Consider the following 21340-nt stretch of genomic DNA (forward strand, 5'->3'; position numbering starts at 1 on the left):
CTAACTTTCTGTTTACATACCTGATCTGTACAATTTTGTACATGGTAGAATTCAAAGTATATTATTAACCATGTATACTATGTTTTGTAGGCCTTTTAAACTGCATTAACACCTGCTTGAGATGATTAACTTTCATGTCTAACTTTTCTTTCTGACTTAAATTTTTGTTAGGTTAATTTAAAATTTGTGAAAGAAACATGTAGTTGGGAATGTTCCTTTGTGTATATAATTTGTTTCTAAACTGATGTTTATTTTCACAGTTTGATGTAATGCTATACAGCTGGTGAGCAAGGCTCAGATATGGCAGATGGTTGATTCTCTAATAAAGAGTATTTGGTAAACTGTAGAAATATACACCAGGTACATGATAGTGCATCTTCTTTCTCCCCAAACTGAAAAGAGGGGAATATCAATGTTCTGATATTACATCCAATTTAACAATATTACTGCAATGTAAATAAAGTAAGCTTCCTGAGTTTGTGCTTTCTCCATATCTCCCATCTGCATGCAATATTCATTTTGCAGTTTTAACTATGCTTCATTAGCTTTGGGGGTTGCAATGCTCATTAAAGGATAAGAATTTGTATCTTACCAATTTCATTTAAAGAAAACGGAAAGGAGTCTAAAACTGCTTATTTGCAGTGTTTTGCTTCAGCGTATTTAAGGTAGTTGGATGCCTTCATGTTAATGTGTTCACCAGTTACTAGCCAGTCTGCCATTCAAGCCTGTTGAATGAAATACTGAGAATAATAGATAAGCATACAGTAGAATGCATATGATTTGTATTTTTAAGATGCAAACATTTAAGTTTCAGAGGAGAGAGGTTTTGCTTTATTCTGAAGGCAAAGTTGTTGCTTTTTCTTTACCAGTCAGGAAAGAAAATAAACAGCAATCCCAACCCACTTGTTTTGCTGTCAGTTGGACACAAGGCACAGGAAAGTAAGGTAAGTTTCTACTCTTTATACTTGGCTGTCTACAACATTTGGTGGCTCTGTGTGCTTGGCATTGGCTATCAAGCCATTGAGAGTATACGCTGCACTAAAAGTTACCACCAGAACTGAAATTGCCAACCAGAAGCCAAGGATTGAATGGGTGCTTACTCAATTTAAACTGTCTGTGAGTAGAGACCAGATTTTTAACTATTTGTAGATGTCCCTCCACAGTAGGTTCTGATCTGCAACTGGGATTCCTACAGTAGCGATTATATAAATACCAGTGTGGGCAAACAGCAGGCTTCAAAATACTGCTCAAGATTTGAAAATTGACAGGATCACAGAGTTGGAGAAATGCCCAGGTTGAAAAGGACCACTGAAGATCATCTGCTTGAACCTTCTGCTTAAAGTAGGGCCTTAGATTAGCCAAAGTGCTGTGTAGCTCTCAGGAGCTCATAGTTTAGCCAGGCTACTTTGTTGTTATGTCTGCTGCTTTTTCTGCTTTGAGGTATGGACCACTTTTGTGCTTTGAGAAGGCTGTCCTCTAGCACTCCTGAGCTCCTTTGCCCTCCAAGATAGACACTCATGGAATCACTTCTAACAGTTCCTAGAGCAAGTTGAAATCTGCTTTTCTGAAGTCCAAGGCTTTTATTCTGCTATCTGTTTTCCTCGTGCTCCTTAGGATCTTAAGCTCTGTGATCTTAAGGTCACTGTAGCCAAGGCTACTGGTGACAGTCACATCTGCATACCAATATTCCTCATTTGTAAGTAGCAGATTCAGAAGAACACCACTCCTAGTCAACACATCCAATGATTGAGAACAACCGTAACACAACAGTGTGTGTTTTCCTAGCACAAACTCTTAAATTGCTTGTGCACCACCATGCTGCTTTCCTAGAAGACATTAGAGTAGTTGAAGCTCTCAGTGAGAACCTGGTTCTGCAGACCTGAGACAGCTTTGAGTTGTCTGAAGAACGCGTCATCCATCTCTTTTTCCTAATCGGCTGGTCTGTAACAGATGCCTGTCATGAGGTTGATCTTGATGGTGATCCCTCTGATTCTGGCCCAAGGCATTCAACATACCTGTTGTCTTGTCCATAACTAACCTCTGTGCATTCAAACAGCTCTTTAAAATAAAATAGCAACAATGAAGTGATACCTAGATAAGTAGATATATGCAATATGATTGTGTTTTGTTTTGTTTTAAAGTAAAAGTGTCAGTGAGCCAAAAGGAGAGGACGTCTAATTTAGCTTCTTCATACCCTGTCAAAAATTGTCACAAAGCCGAAACCGGATCTTATATGCAGTCTTAATTTTGATACCTATTAGAGAATGGAGATAGAAATTCAAGTCCTTTGTTCCTGGAGATAGCGCCTTTTTTTTTTTTTTTTTTTTTTTTTTAAATGAGCACTTTTTTCTCTCTCCCCCCCCCCGCCCCTCCCTATCAATGGGCTGCTGAAAGCAGTGAGATTTGGCAGTGAAATCTTCCACATGGCTACTTGGAGATTAGAAGGAAAAATACTAGTTTCTAGGAGTTTCATTGAGTTAGTTCAGCCCTTATAGAGAAGTATGATAAGAGAGAGAATGTGCCAGTCTGAAGACCTTGCATTTTTTCATAGGCTGGTGTGAAGTAAAGGTTCTTTAGCAGGAGTTTTACTTTACATACAGCAACTTTAATGCAAAATATATTCTATTAAATGTCCTGTGTGTAATTTTATATGTGATATTGTTTATGCCTTGGGTAGATCCCGCTTGGCCTTTGTTTAAATATGTCAGGTTTCAGACATAAATTTTGCAAAGCCAAAATGAAAAATGTACTTGACTGTTGACACCAGCTTTATTAGACAAAAATGTTTTATTATTTGTATGCTTCCTGTTCTCTAACTTTAGATTCGATACAAGACCAATGAACCAGTATGGGAAGAAAACTTTACTTTCTTTGTACACAATCCCAAAAGACAAGATCTTGAAGTTGAGGTATGTTGTCTCACTCTCTTTAGATACCTTTCTTTTCTAAGACATTGCAATAGTAACATTCAGACATTACAGGCTGTTATGAAATGAGACAGAATATATTGTGAACACCATTAAAATTATACCTAAAGTGTTTTTTAAGACCAGGCTATGAAATGTTTATTTGCATTTACTACTAAAAGCAAGAAAGACTATAACCAATATCTCACCGGAAGAACATAGTTGATGGTTGTCTTACGTAAAAAAAGGAAAAAAAAAAAAAGGAAAAAAAGTAAATTTTGATACCTGTTTCGAACCTAACAGTCTTAACTGCTAGCAGAAATTGCTGTTATGTATGGCTGATCCTCTCTCATCCCAAGGAAGTCTTTGCTTTATCCAAATACTGTATCCCTTTACACTGCTGACATGTCGTTTACATAGTTCAAAGAGACTGGAGTGTAAATGAGGACTGTCCTAGTTACTATTCCTCTAACAGTTGTGGGAATTCATTTTCATAGAGACCGTTTGGAAGCCATGTAGTTATTTTGATCAAGGGTCAGGTAGATGTAGATGGGATGGTTAGTTTTCTGTCTTGGTTTTGCTGTAGAAGACAGGGATGAAGAAACTAGGCATTGAGTATATTTGCTATTTCCTTCTTCAATGTAAAGTAATCTTATGATCAGGGAAATTTGGTTTAAGAACAAACTACGTTTGATATTGTTTAGATTTTTTTGTTTTTAAATAAAACTGTCATGTCCTTTTCTTTCTCTGAATTCTTGCAAAGCAGATGATACAAAATGACTTAGCTTTTGTGTTCCTTCAGGTGAGGGATGAACAGCACCAGTGTTCTTTGGGGAACTTCAAACTGCCTCTAAGCCAGTTGCTAGAGAGTGAAGATTTAACTATGCATCAGCGGTTCCACCTGAGCAACTCTGGTCCAAACAGCACTATAAACATGAAGATTGCACTCAGGGTACTCTAAAACTTTTCCCATTGTAAATATCTGAAAGTATATTTAAGACTGTTGTGACTTCTGGTCTTCTAGCTTTGTGAAGAAGATAGTACATTTCCTTGGGTGTCACAATGCCAAGTGTCCTTAGTTGTGGCAGTGCTATCAAGTACACAAAGATAACCTCTAATTTAAATACATTCTACTTCAAAACCAGAAAATTCTCTGAACTGAACAGTATTCAGCTGCATTAATTAAGACTGAGGTTCCCCGTGGTTTTAGGTACGGAAATCATGTTTGGAATCTGAGTTCCTTCAAGTCTCTTATGACTCAGTAGGCTACAGATCAGTGAAATCACCTTTATCTTATAGAAATGGAACTGAAGTCATGATGGTTTAAAAAAAATAAAGTTTATAGGGAAAGGAAGTACTTTCATAGTACTAGAAAAATTCAGACCAACTTTCAAGCACATTGGAGTTTTGAAGACAAAACTTGCATACCTGAAAGTTGGTTTGTCTTTTTCCCCAGCTAAATTATTTGGTTTAATAAGGTAGTATACCTCTTTGCAAACACTGTCAAACTTCTGTTAACTTCTGTTATTTGTTCTTTTCTAAAGCACTTTCTTGCTTACTTGTCATTAATAAATGAAAGTAACCTATAAAAGAGAAAGTAAGGACAATGAAGTGAGAAGAACTTGTGATGTAGGATTGAATTTCAAAAGATTAGAAGAAAAAAATTATAGAATAGCTTTCCGGGTGGCTAGAGCTGCAAAGTAAATAGCACTTGCACCAGAAGTGTGTAGAGTGTGGGAAGGGAATAATGAGGAGAATAATTCTAAATGAATGGAGAATTTCACATTGTTTTAGTTACTGCAGTTGCCAGAAAGAAGATGGAGCTATGTTTTGCTGTGCAAAAGGTTTCCTATTATAGAGTGAAAAAGTGTGAATATTTCTGGTCCTGCTTTAGTATCTGAACTTAACAACTTGTCACCAACCAGTACTCTTGTAGAAACAAATTTGTTCCTGTTTTTATACTGGAAAATAGTAATACTATATGTATTTTTACTGTATCTAGGTTCTTTCTCTTGAAAAGCAAACAAGATCTCCAGATCATCAACACTCAGCCCAAGTAAAAAGGCCATCTCTTTCCAAAGATGCAAGAAAATCATCATTTAAGCCTCAGGTTCCTGTCTCACCACCACCTGATTCAAACAAACCTGTCCCAGCTTCCCCAGTGACTGATAGTGATAAAAAGACTGATACAGCTGAAAGAAGTCAGCCTCCCAATGCCAGCCCTCAGTGGCCAACAGATCTCAGCCGAAGTTCCTCCAGTCTTCATGCCTCTAACTTCTCTTATTCTCCCAGCCACCTCTCGGTCAAAGAACCCACTCCTAGCATAGCCTCAGACATATCTCTGCCTATTGCCACACAGGAGCTACGGCAAAGACTACGACAGCTTGAAAAGTACGGTGTTAATTACTTGTTTTTGCAATACGTCTAAGTTGATTTATAAAAAATGTCGTCAGTGCAGCCAAAGAAAGAGTGCTTAGTTTGCATTTCAGTAATATTTTTTCCTGTTGCAGTTTGAGCCTGGCATTTGAAAATCAGTCATTGGGATTTTCTGCTTTCTCCCGGTACCTCAGTTAGATTCTGCAATTAGAAGTTACCTTACCATTGCAATGATCTGTAAGATAAAGTCCACCTTGTTCTCATAGCTACACTGTGTAGTGCTAAAAAGAGTGGGATGGCAAGAGGGAAGGATATTTTTCGATACAGCATTAATCACTTTCATGGCAATAGTTGCCTGTTTCACCACTGAATCCTATTAGCATTAATATTAAGCCAATTAAGCTGAATATAGCTGGTCTTTTTAAATTACTCAGAGACTATAAAGAATGTTAAGTGAATACTCAGTTACTAGTCAATTAATGAGGATTGCTGCAGCCATGCTTCCTTGAATTGTCTTAATTTTTTTTACCTGCCTCAATGGGTAGCTATACTTACCAGTAAAGACAGCTGAGCAGCCATTCTGCTCTGAATAGGAGAATGGAAACAATTAATTCCCTATTCATGTAGCTTCTCTGTGAATCTAAGTAGAAAGATTTTATTTTTTTATTTGTAAGGGACTGAACCGATTCATCTTTTTCTCTATCAGAGTTCATAGAATCAGTAGAATAATATAGAATCAGTAGAATAATACAGGTTGGAAGGAACCTCTCGCGGTCGGTCAGCCCTCTGCTCAAAGTAAATACCACTTGAAAGTAAGATCAGCTTTCTTGGGCCTTGTCCAAACAAGTTCTGAATATCTCCCAAGGGTGGAGATTCTATAAACTTTCTCAGCAATTCTGGTACTTAACCACTCCACCGTGAAAACATTTTTTCCTTATTTCCAGTTAGAATTTATCTTGCCGCAACTTGAATGCGGCCTCTTGTTCTTTTACTGTGCTCAGCCACGAGGAGTCTGACTCAGTCTTCTCTATAATGTCTGTTTTGAGTAGTGAAAGACTGCAATTGAATGTGCTGTTGGCCGTCTCTTCAATTTGTACAAACCCATTTCCTTCACCATCTGCTTATGTGCTCCAGTCCCCCATTTATCTTTATGGTCCTCTGCTGTCTTGTCTTCAGTTTGTCAGTGTCTCTTCTGGCCCAAAACTGGCTTCGACTTTGTTAATAATGATAAATGTTGAAATACTACTCCTTATTTAATACACAAATTTCATACTTTCTCATTCGATAAGAATAGTAAAGCTACAGCTAAGGAGGTCCTGTATTGCAGGCCCCATGTTTTTAGGTGCTCTGATTTTTATTTTTTTTTTTTATTTTAACTAAGAAAATACTGAACTGAAATGCTTCATTCTAGTTTTTAAAGTGAATGACTTGGGAATTTTAATGGAGCAATCACTTTGTAGTAGCTATTCACAAAAGAGGCACGCCTCTCCCCTGAAGTTAAGATATCCTTCAGGTGGTTGAGAAATGCCAAGCATGCCATATACTGTCCTGTGTGAAATGCAAAATACTCATAGTCAGTTTACACAAACTAAAATAAGCATTTCGTAGAGATGAGGGAGCTCTGCAAATATTGGCCATTCTTTAAAACAGAAATTCTTAAACATAGTGCTTGCTTTTTATTTAAGCATGACCTGTATTTGTAAGTGTAAGAGCTAAAGAAAAGTAAAATGGCTGCGTTTATACTGTGATTTGAGCTTTTAAGACAATAAGTGGGTTTAAGTATCGCTATTTTAATCCCAAGAATATCTATATTTCTATGTTAGAGAATTTAGAAAAGAATGAGCTGGTCTTCTAATTGGTTCCTGGCTGTAGATAAGAGTGGCCCATCACTGAGGTTTTCATTGCAGTTTGCACCATTACTCTTTCCAATTTCCTAGATACTGCTTTAATGTTTATTTTAGGGTAAGCAAGTCCTTTACTGATAATGATTTTCAAAGTACTGAAGAGCAGCTGACCTCTAAACTGACAAGAATACCTAGCTTATTCTGGAGAGTAGAGCTGTTCGACAAGGAACTGAAGCACAAGAAACTGATGAAGATATGCTCACATGCTAACGTGTGCTCTCTTCTTTCACATTGGTCTAGTGAAAAGTTAAACGGATAATACATGATTTCTGGGAAAACTACTCGGCATATATTTCAGTTAGGTCTTACTTTAAATATGCATTTTAAAAACTAAGCGTAATGTTCTACTTTTTCCTGCAGTGGAACAACTCTGGGGCAGTCTCCGTTAGGACAGATACAGCTAACAATTCGTCATAGTTCACAAAGAAACAAACTGATTGTGGTAGTGCATTCCTGCAGGTGAGCATAAAATACCAAATTTCATTTCTGTGCATATTTCATTGTAAACTTTGTCATATCTTGACTTATCCTCTTAAATTGGTTGTCCGGATGATCTTTGTTATTTTTGAAATAACATACTGATTGTAATTATGTGTAAATACAAACACATACAGAGCTATACTCAGAATCAGTAAAAACTTTGTTGAAGATTTTGCTGTGATTTTGTATTTGTCTGTTATGCTTCCATCAGATTTTAAATGAAAATGGCATGTAGATTTTTACCAGCAGTGTCTGAAAGCTATCTGTAAGAGACTGAATTTTTCATGGAATGACAAAAACGCATGATTTTTGGAAAGCCATATCTGAACTTTGAACTGGAATTTAAGAAACATGGTATTCCCACCTCTGCTGTCTGCTCACCATTTATCTGATCTTGTACAAGTCACTGCTTGGCATTTTTCTTTTCCACTGTGTCATGGTTTAATGCCAGCTGGCAATTAAGCACCACACAGCCGCTCGCTCACTCCCTCCCACCCCCAGTGGGATGGGGGAGAGAATTGGAAAAAAAAAAAGTAAAACTCTTGGGTTGAGATAAAAACAGTTTAATAGGACAGAAAAGGAAGGGAAAATAATAATAATTATAGTAGAATATACAAAACAAGTGATGCACAATACAATTGCTCACCACCTGCTGACCGATGCCCAGCCAATCCCCGAGCTGCGGTGTCCCCCGGCCAACTTGCCCGGTTTATATACTGGGCATGACGTCATATGGTATGGAATACCCCTTTGGCCAGTTTGGGTCAGCTGTCCTGGCTGTGCTCCCTCCCAGCTTCTTGTGCACTCCCAGCCTCTGCTGGCAGGGCAGTATGAGAAGCTGAGAAGTCCTTGACTTAGTATAAACACCGCCTAGCAACAACTAAAACATCAGTGTGTTATCAACATTATTCTCATCCTAAATCCAAAACACAGCACTGTACCAGCTACTAGGAAGAAAATCAACTTTATTCCAGTCGAAACCAGGACGCGCTGCTGTCATCTATGTGCTGTATCCTGTGCATCATACTTTGTGCAGAATATCCCACAACTGATTCATGTACTAAATTAAGTGATAGTAGTGTAGACACTTATATTTAGCAATGTCTCATTTATTTTCTAAGTGTTTTTCCTTGTTTTTCACTGGTCACAGAAATCTAATAGCATTTTCAGAAGAAGGATCCGATCCATATGTGCGAATGTATTTATTGCCTGATAAGAGACGATCAGGAAGAAGAAAAACACATGTATCGAAGAAGACATTAAACCCAGTATTTGATCAAATGTATGTTCTAAACTATGTGTAGTACTTTTATATCATGTAATTACTAAGCTGTCAAATCAAGGTTTCTCAGCTTACCTGAATGGATGAGCTGTTGAAACTCCTAGTTGTCACCCCCAGACTTGATCATACCTTTCTCTTCTGCTGCAATAGCTCTTCCCATCCTTCTATTCCCTGTTATCACTTCTTACTCTGTTACCAGCCACTTCTCTCTTCTTTTCTGCCTTATCCTAGGTCAGTTACATCCCCTTTGTGCTGGTAGCTAAGAAGCAGTGTGTACTCTTCTGGCAGGTGGTCAGAACATGAGTGCCTTTTAGCTGGTCAATGCTGTTGGTATCCCATCCTGCCAGCAAGCATGTCGATTCTGACTGGCCTGTTGCCTGGCTAATACATGCTGCCTCCTCGGTGGGACTGGCCAGCCAGTGTCTATGCATGATCAAATTCCTCAGTCAGTCTACTTGGTGGCACTTCTCAGCATCCAGAGAGTCAGGAAATTTCCTCATAGGTTATATCCTGGCCCACAGGTTGGAAGTTGTGCAAGCTTGTGCAACACTATATTGCATAAAAATCCTTACCTTTGCATTCAGCTTTTTGATGGTGGTTTCCCTCACACATGTACCCCTTACTCCCCCACCCATTGCTTTTCAATAAAGAAGACCTTTCTCTACAGACAGAAAGTTAATTCGGGGAAAACAACACTTCAGTCCATTCTGTCCAAGGGAAATCTGTAAATCATTAGTTAGAGATTCTAGTAGCTTCTCCTGGTAGCGCAGCTCTCCCCTCTTTATTCCAGCTAATGGATTTGTTTTACTGTGCCTTTCCAAGTAAAATGTATTGCAAAGCAATAAAGCTGTTTAAGAACTGTAGTGACAAATAGATGTAGACTGTGGTATAATCTTGCCCTCACTTTCTGTAAGTTTCAGATCTAGCAAATAAAATGCGTTCTTCCTTAAAAGTTGATAGATTTCCTTAGTGTGCCAGGAAAGAAAAGCAGCTCTGGTTATCGAGGACCGAGGATCAGTAAGACTGACCAGTCGTTCCCTTTTGGAGAATAGTGATACTGAGCTGTCAGTATAATAGGATTCCTCATTCTCTTCTCTGTAGAGTCAGTGGTTGACCTTTTCTTTGTTTTGTTTTGGTTGGGGTTTGTTTGTTTGTTTGTTTTGTTTTACCAGTGGCTTCTAGAGACCAGAGGTAACAAAGTCTCAAACATTTGATATTGATATTGATCATAGTATTGATGAAAAATTTTAGGCAAAACATTGGGATTTTTTTCTTCATATATCTCAGACTTAATTTTTTGTTTGGGGAGGGGGATGGTTTGGTTATGATTTGAATTGTTGTTTAGCTGTAGGAACTGAACTTGCGCGTCAGGTACAAAATTCTCTCTAAAGCATTGCTTTGCCTGTCAGATTTGATTTCAGTGTTTCCCTGCCTGAAGTACAGAGAAGAACATTAGATGTAGCAGTGAAGAACAGTGGTGGTTTCTTGTCCAAAGATAAAGGGCTGCTTGGCAAAGTAAGTTGACAACAAGCAAATTATGTTAATACAGCATGTTATTATATAAGCCTAACATTGTCTTGTGATATGAGCTTGTTAGTGTTGACTGAAGCACCTGATTCAGGTACAAAGCTTTTAAATATTATAGATGGCTTAGATGTCAAGCTTCAGTAAGGAAAGGAACAAACTACAGAGACAGACATTAAAAAGATGAGGCAGTAATCTCTTCTAGAGAATGGTAAGTTCTGAGGCTTGCAGTAACAAAAGAAACCTGCATGTCAGGCTTATTAATCATACAGTCAGAGAAAGAAAAAAACCAGTAGAAAACAGATGATATCTCAGAAAATGTTCAGACAAAACTGGAAAGACAAGCAGGAGTACTTAAGAGAAACACACAGAACAAATGTTTGTTTAGTAATTAAAATTCCAGATTGTAAAATCCATGAGAAAGAACTGCTACTGGTGATGTTCCCAATGCCAAAACCAGCTATTTTGTTTACAACTTCACTGTTCTATAGGCACTCATTAAATCACTATTTTCTACACATGTGATTTGGAGCATGCAAAAAGGAATAGTAAATTCCTGCACCCTTGTAAATTGCCATGTTGGAGCTCTGTAAAGAGGATGACAGATATCAGAATTATGGTCAGTTCATGGTGAACAGTGTTCTTAATTTTCCTGTTTACCAGGAAGGCTGTTAGCATAAATACATCAGCTGATTGCCATTGCCAAGATATGCCATGCTCAGAATTTAAGCCTGTGAGGTGCTCTGGGACAGGGTATAGATTTTTAGGTCAAAACAGCAACTTCAGACTTCACTACAAGCTGGGCAGATAGCTATGATGACAAGGATGTAAAATATATTGTTTATTAATGGCCTTACTTATACTGTAGTTTACAGGATTGTCAGATTTGATCTTTAAAAGACATAGAATGAAAGGCACCCATAATGCATTGATTGCTAATTTAACTTTCCACAGTTATTAATACCTCTGGCATCTGAAGAACTTGCTAAAGGCTGGACCCAGTGGTAAGTAGAATATTTCCTTTATTAATAATAATACTACATACTAATAACTAGTGTATTAATAATAGTTTTAATAATACATGCTAAATGTAAAAAAAAAATTTCCTTTGTTTTTTTCATTTTCAGGTATGATTTGACAGAAGATGGTACAAGGCCACATGGTGCAAGTTAGGCCCATGGATACTGGGAATTCCCCACGCATAATTTTGCCAACCTTTATATATTTTTAAAGCGTTGTTCTCACAGATGTACCAATATTATTTTTATAGCTTTACTGATTTAGTTCTTAGACACACCCCCAAGAATTTTATAATACTTGGTCATTTTATGTAGACATAGCCTTTCTCATTGTTAAACTTTGTATTTTAATTTGCTAAACAATTTAGGTGTTACTGTAATGTGCAATAGTACAGTAAAGTAACGTTTTGTGTTTAAATTTATCTTTATGACGGCTGTACCTATTAGAAAGTGAAAAGATTATGTTCTGTTTTCCTGCCTTGTTTTATATCTCACCAAGGTATACTGTACCATGTAAATATATACTATTTTTTTATAATTCTTTCATGCTGGTTTGAATTCAGAAGAAAATTAGATAAAGGATATAGATATTTTCTTCTAAATGCATGTTAATTTCTTCAGATGAATCTCTTTTGTCTTTGCAGCACAATGGTCTTAATCATTTTGTGATATTCTTCAAAAACAAACTGCAGAAAAACATTTTTACTTTATTGTGTTTCTGGCCCAGTGTGGCTAGCTTAAAATGTACAAAACATTAACATTTTAATATTTATATATAAATGTATTATTGGAAAATCATGCTATAGAATATTATAAATAAAAATGAGAATTCTATAAATATTGTATAAATAGAGGATGAGGTCCATGAATCAGTTTCTAAATCTGAGTTTTCATTTAATGGAGTAAACATAACAAACAGTAGAGTTTTATTATACAGGTTCACTTGGATTTTGTTATTTATTCCTGTACTCTATAGTACTAGACATGTGACCTTTTGAAGGTATGAGGACATGGATTTTTCTGTATTATAAACAAAATCTTTAACCACTTAGAACTGTCCTTACTGCCATGTTTCACTGATTTATAAGGTATAGCAATCAGCTTGCAATGTAAGTCATGTAGTAGGCATACATACAAGACGTTATTATACAATACTGTGCTAAATAGTATATTGTGCTATACCTTCTGTAATACTAAAATGGAACACCAGTAGTTAAGAAAGTGTGAAACCGAGTTGAAACTTGACTGTCTTTACAGTTGCTTCATTGCTACTTAGTGTGTTTGGTGCATGAAAAAAATGCACTTCAGTGGTCCACACAGGTTTCTTGAGAAAGAATGGCATTCTACTGAAGCATTGCCATAGTCTGCTGCAAGACTACAGCAGTGATACAATTAGCACAAATTGATAAAAGTAGACAGTTGAGAGTTGAAGGGAGAGTATCAGCCTAAACAGCTGAGCTCATAACTCTAATTTTATGAATTATGGGGAATTTTTTTGGTATTCAGAACTGATTTTTTCTTTTTCTGGCAAGTTTTTTCAGACTGTTATAAAAATGTGCATTAAGAATCCAAGAGAACAGTTCAGCTCTTTCAGAGTCAGTGCCCTCATTCTTGGATAAGTATGCAGTTAGACAGACAAAGTATATTATTTAGCTAAGATTCTAGAATGATCTCTCAGCCAAGAAAGAATTTTAAAGCAGAATAATAAACTCCTGAAATTAGCTTTATTGTAAGATTACTGACAGAACCTTAAATTCTAGATGTAGAATATGCCTACATTAATAGATGTACCAAAGTGCCTACCATAGATGTAGCTTTTTGTCTTTTTCAAGCTTAAGAATTGACTCATTTCAGTTTGTCTAAATTCAGTTTAACGTGAACGTTTGTCACGGATGTGTGTGACACGCACGCATACACCTCTATACAGTGGTGGCCTTCTTATTGCCACATTTTATACAAGACAATTTTAGCAAACTTACATTGTAAGTTCTGCTGCTGTTACTTTCTGATGGACTGGGCAATAGAGAGAGGTTCTTTGTAAGAAAACATTTCCATTTGAAGGCTTCGCTCTATATTGGAATGTATGAGTATCTATATATATACACTCATCTATTCATATAAAATGTAATATATTATGAAATACATATTTTCTTTGCTAGTTCTCCATTAAAATGTTAAGAATGGAAGGACAGAGAATTACTGTTAATGCAATGAAAATGTAGAAAGCGAAATCTGATCTAAATAAAGGATGTCTCAGAGCAGCAGCTCAGCATAATTGTCTTTTGCCTTGGTTCAGCCTGAGGTGGCAGGACTCTTGCTGTACATCTTGGCCAGTGACTCCCCAGAGTTTGATCCATAGCCAACAAATGGGCTGTTAAGCTGATTCGGTGTTTCAAGTCTTAAGTGAAGTCTGGGGACAGATGTTAGAAGACTCTGCACTTAAAAAAAGTGCACATTCTGTCTTCTAAAGTCTCGAGGGGGAAAATAATGCTGTGTTTGGGTAGATGTGAGATGATAGCACAAAGTGAGTAACTGAATAAAGTATATAGGACAGGTTTCCAAAATAGCTCACAACCTAAAATTAGGGACAGGTTCTTATGAGAGCCCAGTTCCCATTTAGGAATCTAAAATGAAGAGACTGAATTGTCATTGTAATTCAGCAACAGTAATTCCCATTAACTGTAATCAGTCCTGGATGCCAAACTCTTTAGACGTGTTCTCCTGAGTGAATTTGGATCAGAATATGACTGCCTAGATGAGATTGATTCTTTTGATAGTGGAAATAAACCTCTGTATCATAGTTACCAAATTCTGATTGTTCCGTTTATGTGGAAGTAGGAAGGACGAACGTCATTTTTCTTCTGGGCAAAAATTGCACCTCATTATCAAGTCAATGTATTCAATATCAACTGATAGCTTTTCATGTAGTTCTTGTTTATCCTGTGCCTTAAAATATGAACATATGAAGATGTTTAAGAAATGGCTAAAAATAAGCTTTGTTACCTGTATGTACCAACATGTTCTCTACTATTGAAACTGTTTTTAGAATTACTCTGCTTCACTGACAAGAAAACCAGCTTTCTTAATTATAGCAGTGGTATAACCCAAACTCAAATCAGCATGCATATCACTTGGATTTGGATTGAAAGAGTTTTAATTTTCTGTCTTGAGCCTTTATCAGAGCTGCAGCAAATGGTGAGAGTTGAAATGAGAACAAAGGGTAATCAATTTTGTACAGATTGCCTTTTTTGCTCATGTAATTCTACATTATGATGCATGTATTTATTCAATAAATGGTTCATATGGAAGTCAGTGTGTTGCTTCCCTCTACACACACACTCGCTTTGCCTCTTTTTTGCATATCCCTGTCCTAATTGGTAATATGATGAGGTGAATTTTTAAAATAGTCATGTATGCTGACTACTCTAACCTAGGTAGCCTTGCTGTAAGGTGTGTAGGCAGATTTTGGGGTTTTACATGAGAGAAAGTGGAGTGAGAAGTCCAGGATACTTCACTGGGGAATTCCATGCTTGTTGGTCTGGAACAGATTCACACATAAGAATTTGTAGGTCCTTTGTTCAACTTAAGTGTCTAAAATTTTTTCTCTTAAAATGATCACTCGGACAAATTGTCATGATTCTAGCACTTACTAATCAATTGTCATTAATTACGTTTTCAAAAGGACCTAGAACTGCATGTAATTGCCTTAGATTTAGAACCAGCAGATTTCTACGTGTGGCATTCTTTCCTGTCCTTCCACCTGCTTGGTAAGGCAGATATTGATAATGCAACTACGTACTGCATAAATAAGAAAAGGGGTACTGGATCCCCTATTACAGAAAAACAGCCATAGAAATTATGCTGTTTGCATTAAACATTAATTTATAGTTAATTATAATATCATAATTAATTATGATACCTCTTCCCTTAAGCAGCTACAACTTGTCTGAATTCCTAATAGTCAGTTTTCATCAGCCATAAATCTGCAGAAGTTCATCACCCAGTCACTATCGCATTTAGAAGGGACCCCACTGGATCAATCTTTATTGATACTAACTACAAAATTATGTTCAGTTTTGTTTTTTTTTCCTAAGGGAGGTATCTTACTTTTTTAGCAGAATAAAGGGCTTCTGCAAATCAATGGGAAGGCAGCTAAAGCCAAGTAAAAGCATGCCCGTCTTCGTAACTCCCGCATGGCAAGGTGTTTGTGGATGGCACGCTTCCGGCAGTTCCAGTACTGATCAGGTGTCTGCATTTTCCAGACTTGGATCAAAATCAAACCTTCCATTCAGTCCCGCAAGACAGGCGGTAACTGGATCAGCACCTGCAAAACAATGCTGTCTATGTATTCACAAGATCTTGTTAGAGAGCAGAAATAATTGATCAAGACACTCCTCCAGATGGATTTGGTATTAATTTGATGGGCTCAGCCAAGCCTAGACTTTTTCTTAATATTTGCCATACTGTTTAAACTGGTTTGGGCCATCATTTAGTTCAACCAGTCTCCATCTAAGAGCAGTGTTTGCCAATACAGTTACCAATATGGTTATTTTAGGTATTTTCTCAGCTAAGAGCTCAGTACAAAATTGGTTTCCTATGAGGTTTCTGTTTTAATCAGTTTAATTATTTATATTCTCCCCCAAACAAACTCTGAATGTTGGATGGTACCTTTGATATTTGGTAGAAAGAACCAAAACTTCAGACGGTCCCAGACCTATTTGTGGCTGTAGCTGATTGCTGAAGGCATCAGGCTATTTAATCATAAATGGTGTTTTTATACATCTTAACAAAGTGTCTAACTTGATCATTGTGTGCTCTCCTACTGATTTCTAAGGCTGTCAAGCTCTCAATATTCTCAGCCACCTTCTGAAATACGTTATTTGAAAAATGGAAAGCAGCTAAAGTAAAAAATCCACTTGTATTTCTTCCGGTGTTATGCAGTGAATTTAGCTGCCAGATTAGATGGCAGCTCTGGGAGGAAAGTTCTCTAATCTGTATTCATGTGATAGAGGTGATGCTCTCTGTTCTCGCCGCCAGCAGGGAATATTGCTGGCCAGTCACCTACAGTGGAATCCAATTTGAGCAGACTACCACATATCTGTTTCCTCAGATGCTACCAAAGTGAAGCCAACCTGTCTTCCCCTGTTGTTTCTTTGAGTCCTCAGTAGCCGTAAACTTTATTGCAAAGTAATTAAGGGCTAATAGTGATCATTCTTCCCTTTAAGATCCATATAGAAACAGGTTCAAGGACAGACAAAGCTAGGCGAGATTCCAGCCTTTCACACCCAGGCTGTGGTAGGGGCGGTTCGTGGCTTGGAGTTGCTCTTGGCTTGGGGACAGTGGGGTCTGTTCCTGCCAGGACTTGATAATCCAACCACCCTCAGAGCTGGGCATGTAGCGCCTCAGTGCAAGCAACGACATACAGAAGAAATTGTGATGTCCCAGCACCCCAGCTGTCCTGTGATTTCAGTCATCAGGTGCGTGGTAAGAATCTGTTGTGTAACTGATGCTCAATTTTATTTATTTATTATCTAAGCAAAGTAGTTCCTTTCAGCAGGAGGTTGAACTAGATGACCTGCTGAGGTCCCTTCCAACCTGAATTATTCTATGACACTCAAGTGTATTTTTTTAAATGTTAAAGTAAGATCAGTAAATGTCCTGGAGCTCTTGTGCCTGTGCAGTAGGTCCTCCTGGGCATTTTGCTGCCTGACCCCAAGCTCTCAGAGATGGGCATGTAGCAAGTCTGGCTGGGCAAAAAAAGGAGGCACGTAGCAGGAAGTTGCAAGCTTTGTTAAGTCAGGATGCAAAAATTGTGTAGTAATTAAAAATACATTAATCTATGCAGAGAACTAGAGTTGCAATGTAGATAATGCTAGCAAAGTGATAATTATCTGTAGGTACTGAACGAAGGTCATTAACTTTACTGGATAACTGGGATGAGATCCCTAAAACAAAACATGGTGCATGCATTTAACGGTGGTTGTTACCAGCATGGAATTTCAAATAAGGTTTTTTATTCTTCAGTTGGATTTGCAAGCTACTGTGTTATTCTACAAACTCTCAGAGACTAACAACTGGAGCTTACCAAGCATTTCACAAAGATTAACAATTTAATAACGAATATTCTGCAAGACAATTCCATGCAGACTTCAATATGGGAGAAATAATTCAACTGATAGGCTGAAATCCCTGACATATTTTGCATGTTTTTTCATTGCTGTCTGGAAGGTTAGTTGAAGTTACTGTGTTGCAGTGTTTTCAACCTAGAATTTATAGGAACCTTTATCTGGTTTTGCATGAATCATGAAATGTTCTCTGAGCTGAAGTACGATAACCACTGAGCGGGTGCTCTGTTGTAACTTCCAGCTCAGAGCCCAACTGGATAAATTTGACGAACTGTGACAACAGCATCCAAACAAAGAACTCGGATTGTCTCTAGACCTGTCATTCATACAGGTGACGAAAATGAAATGAAAGGTAATGAAAATGAGTTAAGGGAAATGGCTGTTGGTGACTCGTAGAATGGTATTAGTAGCAATGCTGGTTCTTTGTGGTTTATTCGGTAAATCATTAATTAATTTGCATGTAAAATAACTTGGAATTGAAGGTTTAAAATACTAAGATGAGCTTTCTGAAAAGAGGTGTAAATCTTAAGAGTTTTAGGCAACTTTGTTCTGGGTAATTTTTTTTATTTAATGTGCTTTTTCAAGTTCAGACTATTGGAAATGTAAAAAATGCTTAATTTTAAAGATTTTTTAATAAAGCATTTTAGTTTTGCTTATCTTGCCTTTCACAATGAGACTTTAAAGTTTTTGGATTTATACTCATTACGGCACAATTTTTGTTTTCTGAAGACACCGTTATATTCCGCTAGATGGTAGTGTAGTCCCTATTCTGACAAGGCTTTTTTTTGCTGCCTGTGCACTTTGTTTCTTGTACAATAATGAAGTGGTCTGGATTCTAGGCATCTTGGGGAGTGGAGCCTGAAGTCATCCTAGCTTAAAAGCAGTGAAAAACAGGCATGGTCCCCGCTGCACTCTGCTCTCCCCCTTTGCTCTGAGGCACAGGTGATAACGAATTGTGTTTCATAATGGGGGTTAATAATATCTGGATTCAATTCGCCAAAATGTTTTTGTAAAAGCATTTAGTCATGAGGCACTGGGAAATAAAACAACTGGTCCATGATTTGGGGAAACATGAAACTTCTCCTGGAAGATTAAGTTTCTAAGTTCACCATAAAGTTAGCATGCCTCTGTCAGCAATTCACCATAGGTGTTTCGTGCCTTAGATACCTGGCCTAGACAATTAGATTTGATTATAGACCTCCCTCGAGTTGCTGACAGAACTTTAATAAGATTAAGTGCAAAAACTTGACCTTAATCAGAGGCAGGCAGAAGTGAAATTACAGTTTAAGACATGGAAAAGGGCCTTGACCAGCACGTTTGAAACATCATCATGCTTTAAATGTTTGTTTCTACTGTTGGTTCAAGCATGAGGCTAGAAACTCAGGATATCTAACAACAATGAAATCCATCATCGAGCCGTACAATAAACACGGGGGAAAAGGGGCAAAGATCAAATTCTGTGAGAAAAAATATCTTACAAAACGATTTTCCTTTGTTTAAGGACACGATCAGAAAATATTTGCCAAATCACATTGTCACAAGGTCTTGTGATACTAAAACTGTTTGATGCGCAGAACAGGAATAATTGACAGGTATGTCTAAACTAGTGAACTTCGGAGCACGTTCAAGTGCCTGACTCCAAACACATCCCCCCAGCCTGATATTGCACAGAGCAAGTACTACACTCACTCAGTTCCCTGTTTGTTAGTTTTGCATGAAAGAAGCTGGACATGCAGCCTGCAAGAAAAGCACGATGGGCTTTGGTTAGGTTCCTGGTCTGGATCAGGACGTGGGGAACACCCATGTCTCAGCCTTCACAAAGCCAACGTTGATGTGAGAGACAAGGAAATGCTGGTATATTCTCCAAGCAATGTAGTTTGTTGTGTGTTTGTGTATGCATGTACATACACACATACATATATATAAAAAAAACCTAATATGGATGAGCAAATGTCGTGGTTTAACCCCAGCCAGCAGCCAAGCACCACGCAGCTGCTCCCTCACTGCCCCCCCACTCCCAGTGGGATGGGGAGGAGAATCAGGAAAAAAGGTAAAACTCGTGGGTTGAGATAAGAACAGTTTAATAACTAAAGTAAAATATAATAATAACAATAATAATAATGAAATATATAATAATAATAATGAAAAGGAATATAACAAAAAAGAAGGGGGGGGAGGGAAAAAGAAACCAGTGATGCACAAATCCAAAACATAGCCCCATACTAGCTACTATGAAGAAAATTAACTCTATCCCAGCCAAAACCAGCACAGCAAATCATGTCCATTCTGATATTTATACAGTATTTTCATGTTTCATACTAGACAGATGGAAGAGAGATGGTGTCATGTCTAGATGATGCGTGTCTATCACAATGAAACCTCTAAGAGCACTTGTAAAATTAATAATAACAGTATTTTTGTACTCGAGAAACTATTCTTCTCTTTATCAATAAAAATAGAATGAGAGCTGAAAGGAGACAGAACACTTACAAGAGCTGTAAATCTCTAATAATTCAGAATGTTAAATTTAATAGGGTTAAAGTAATCTAGACATGGCAGATGTAACTGGAGTGTTTTACATCTGAAACAAATTAACTGACAAACTAGTAGTATAAATTTACTCATTCATACATAATATTCTGAAAGACGTCAATGACTACTAGGAAATGTTTGCTGTAGTTATCACAAAAAGTGATACTCCTTTTATTGACAGTGGGATGGATTTAGCTGTGCAAATAATATTGTCATTGTAATTTCTTTTTGTGAGCATTTTATTGCATTTCAGAAATCTTTCAATTTTCACGGTACTAATAGTGAGCAGAGTAAAATTACTGTGATTTATAACGCTGCCTATAAGGAAAGAGAGGTAACAGTAAGAGCATAATAATAAAGCAAATAATAATAAATGTTTTATAATAAAGCATAATAATACAGCAAAATAAATAAAGTTGCACTGTTTTCACGCCTTAAATTCACCTTGGTGTGAATAACCTGCAAGACACCCAGCAGTACCGGCGAACTCCCAGGGGGCGGCAGTTCGGTACTGCAATAGCATCTACGGCTGCTCAAGGGAGTGGCTCCTCAGAAAAGCTTTGGCATTCCCTCTGCGCATTTTATTTCCTTAGTTTTGTTCGAGTTAACAAAGATCATTTTTTTTTCTTCTGTAGCGAATGGGTTTTTTTCTACTTAATCTCTTAAATTCTAAAATTGTTTCGTGTTAATATTAATAATTTAAGGGAAATAAGCAGTTTCACGGTCTAATCACACCACCATTGAAAACTGACAGTTGCCTCTGAATAAAGGATGGCATGATTGGCAGTATTACCTTCAGGCAAGGGGAGATCTGGACAAGTGGAATAGTGTGAAACTTCATCTCTCTCCCATGCTGTTCGGATTATTTATCAAAGTATGTGAAGATCAAAAAAAAATCAAGGGAAATGAATGCATGTAAATTATTAACAGCCTGCCTCAGAGGATGAGCAGATTTCGTGGATACTGTATTAACTATAACAAATTTTATTACGTATTCAGTTGAAAAGAAATAGGAGTAACAATTCTAACATGTTAGTAGATAATGTGTACAATAATCTCATCAGAAACTATTATCTAGAAAATAACATTGTAAATATGAAAAAAGTAAGAGTCAAGAAAGCATCTGACATTCAGGGAATTACTTGTTTATTTTTTTACAAGTATTTATAATGTTGAGTCATATAGTTTAAAA

At 37.2% G+C, this 21340-nt stretch overlaps 1 protein-coding gene across 2 annotated transcripts in view; it reads left to right on the plus strand.

Moving 5' to 3' along the window:
- ESYT2 (extended synaptotagmin 2) overlaps positions 1 to 14825 on the plus strand; it is an 88946-nt gene extending 74121 nt beyond the window's left edge. For both annotated transcript variants that reach the window (XM_050890654.1, XM_050890655.1), the window contains 9 exons: positions 870 to 944; positions 2823 to 2909; positions 3709 to 3858; positions 4909 to 5297; positions 7547 to 7645; positions 8817 to 8948; positions 10358 to 10463; positions 11427 to 11476; positions 11600 to 14825. In XM_050890654.1, coding sequence (XP_050746611.1) covers positions 870 to 944; positions 2823 to 2909; positions 3709 to 3858; positions 4909 to 5297; positions 7547 to 7645; positions 8817 to 8948; positions 10358 to 10463; positions 11427 to 11476; positions 11600 to 11645 — 1134 coding nt within the window. In that variant the 3' untranslated portion in view covers positions 11646 to 14825. The remainder of the gene's footprint in view (positions 1 to 869; positions 945 to 2822; positions 2910 to 3708; positions 3859 to 4908; positions 5298 to 7546; positions 7646 to 8816; positions 8949 to 10357; positions 10464 to 11426; positions 11477 to 11599) is intronic.
- Positions 14826 to 21340: the final 6515 nt, after the last annotated feature.

The sequence above is a fragment of the Gymnogyps californianus genome, chromosome 2 (genome assembly GCF_018139145.2).
Source record: "Gymnogyps californianus isolate 813 chromosome 2, ASM1813914v2, whole genome shotgun sequence".
In the NCBI taxonomy this organism is placed as follows: domain Eukaryota; kingdom Metazoa; phylum Chordata; class Aves; order Accipitriformes; family Cathartidae; genus Gymnogyps; species Gymnogyps californianus.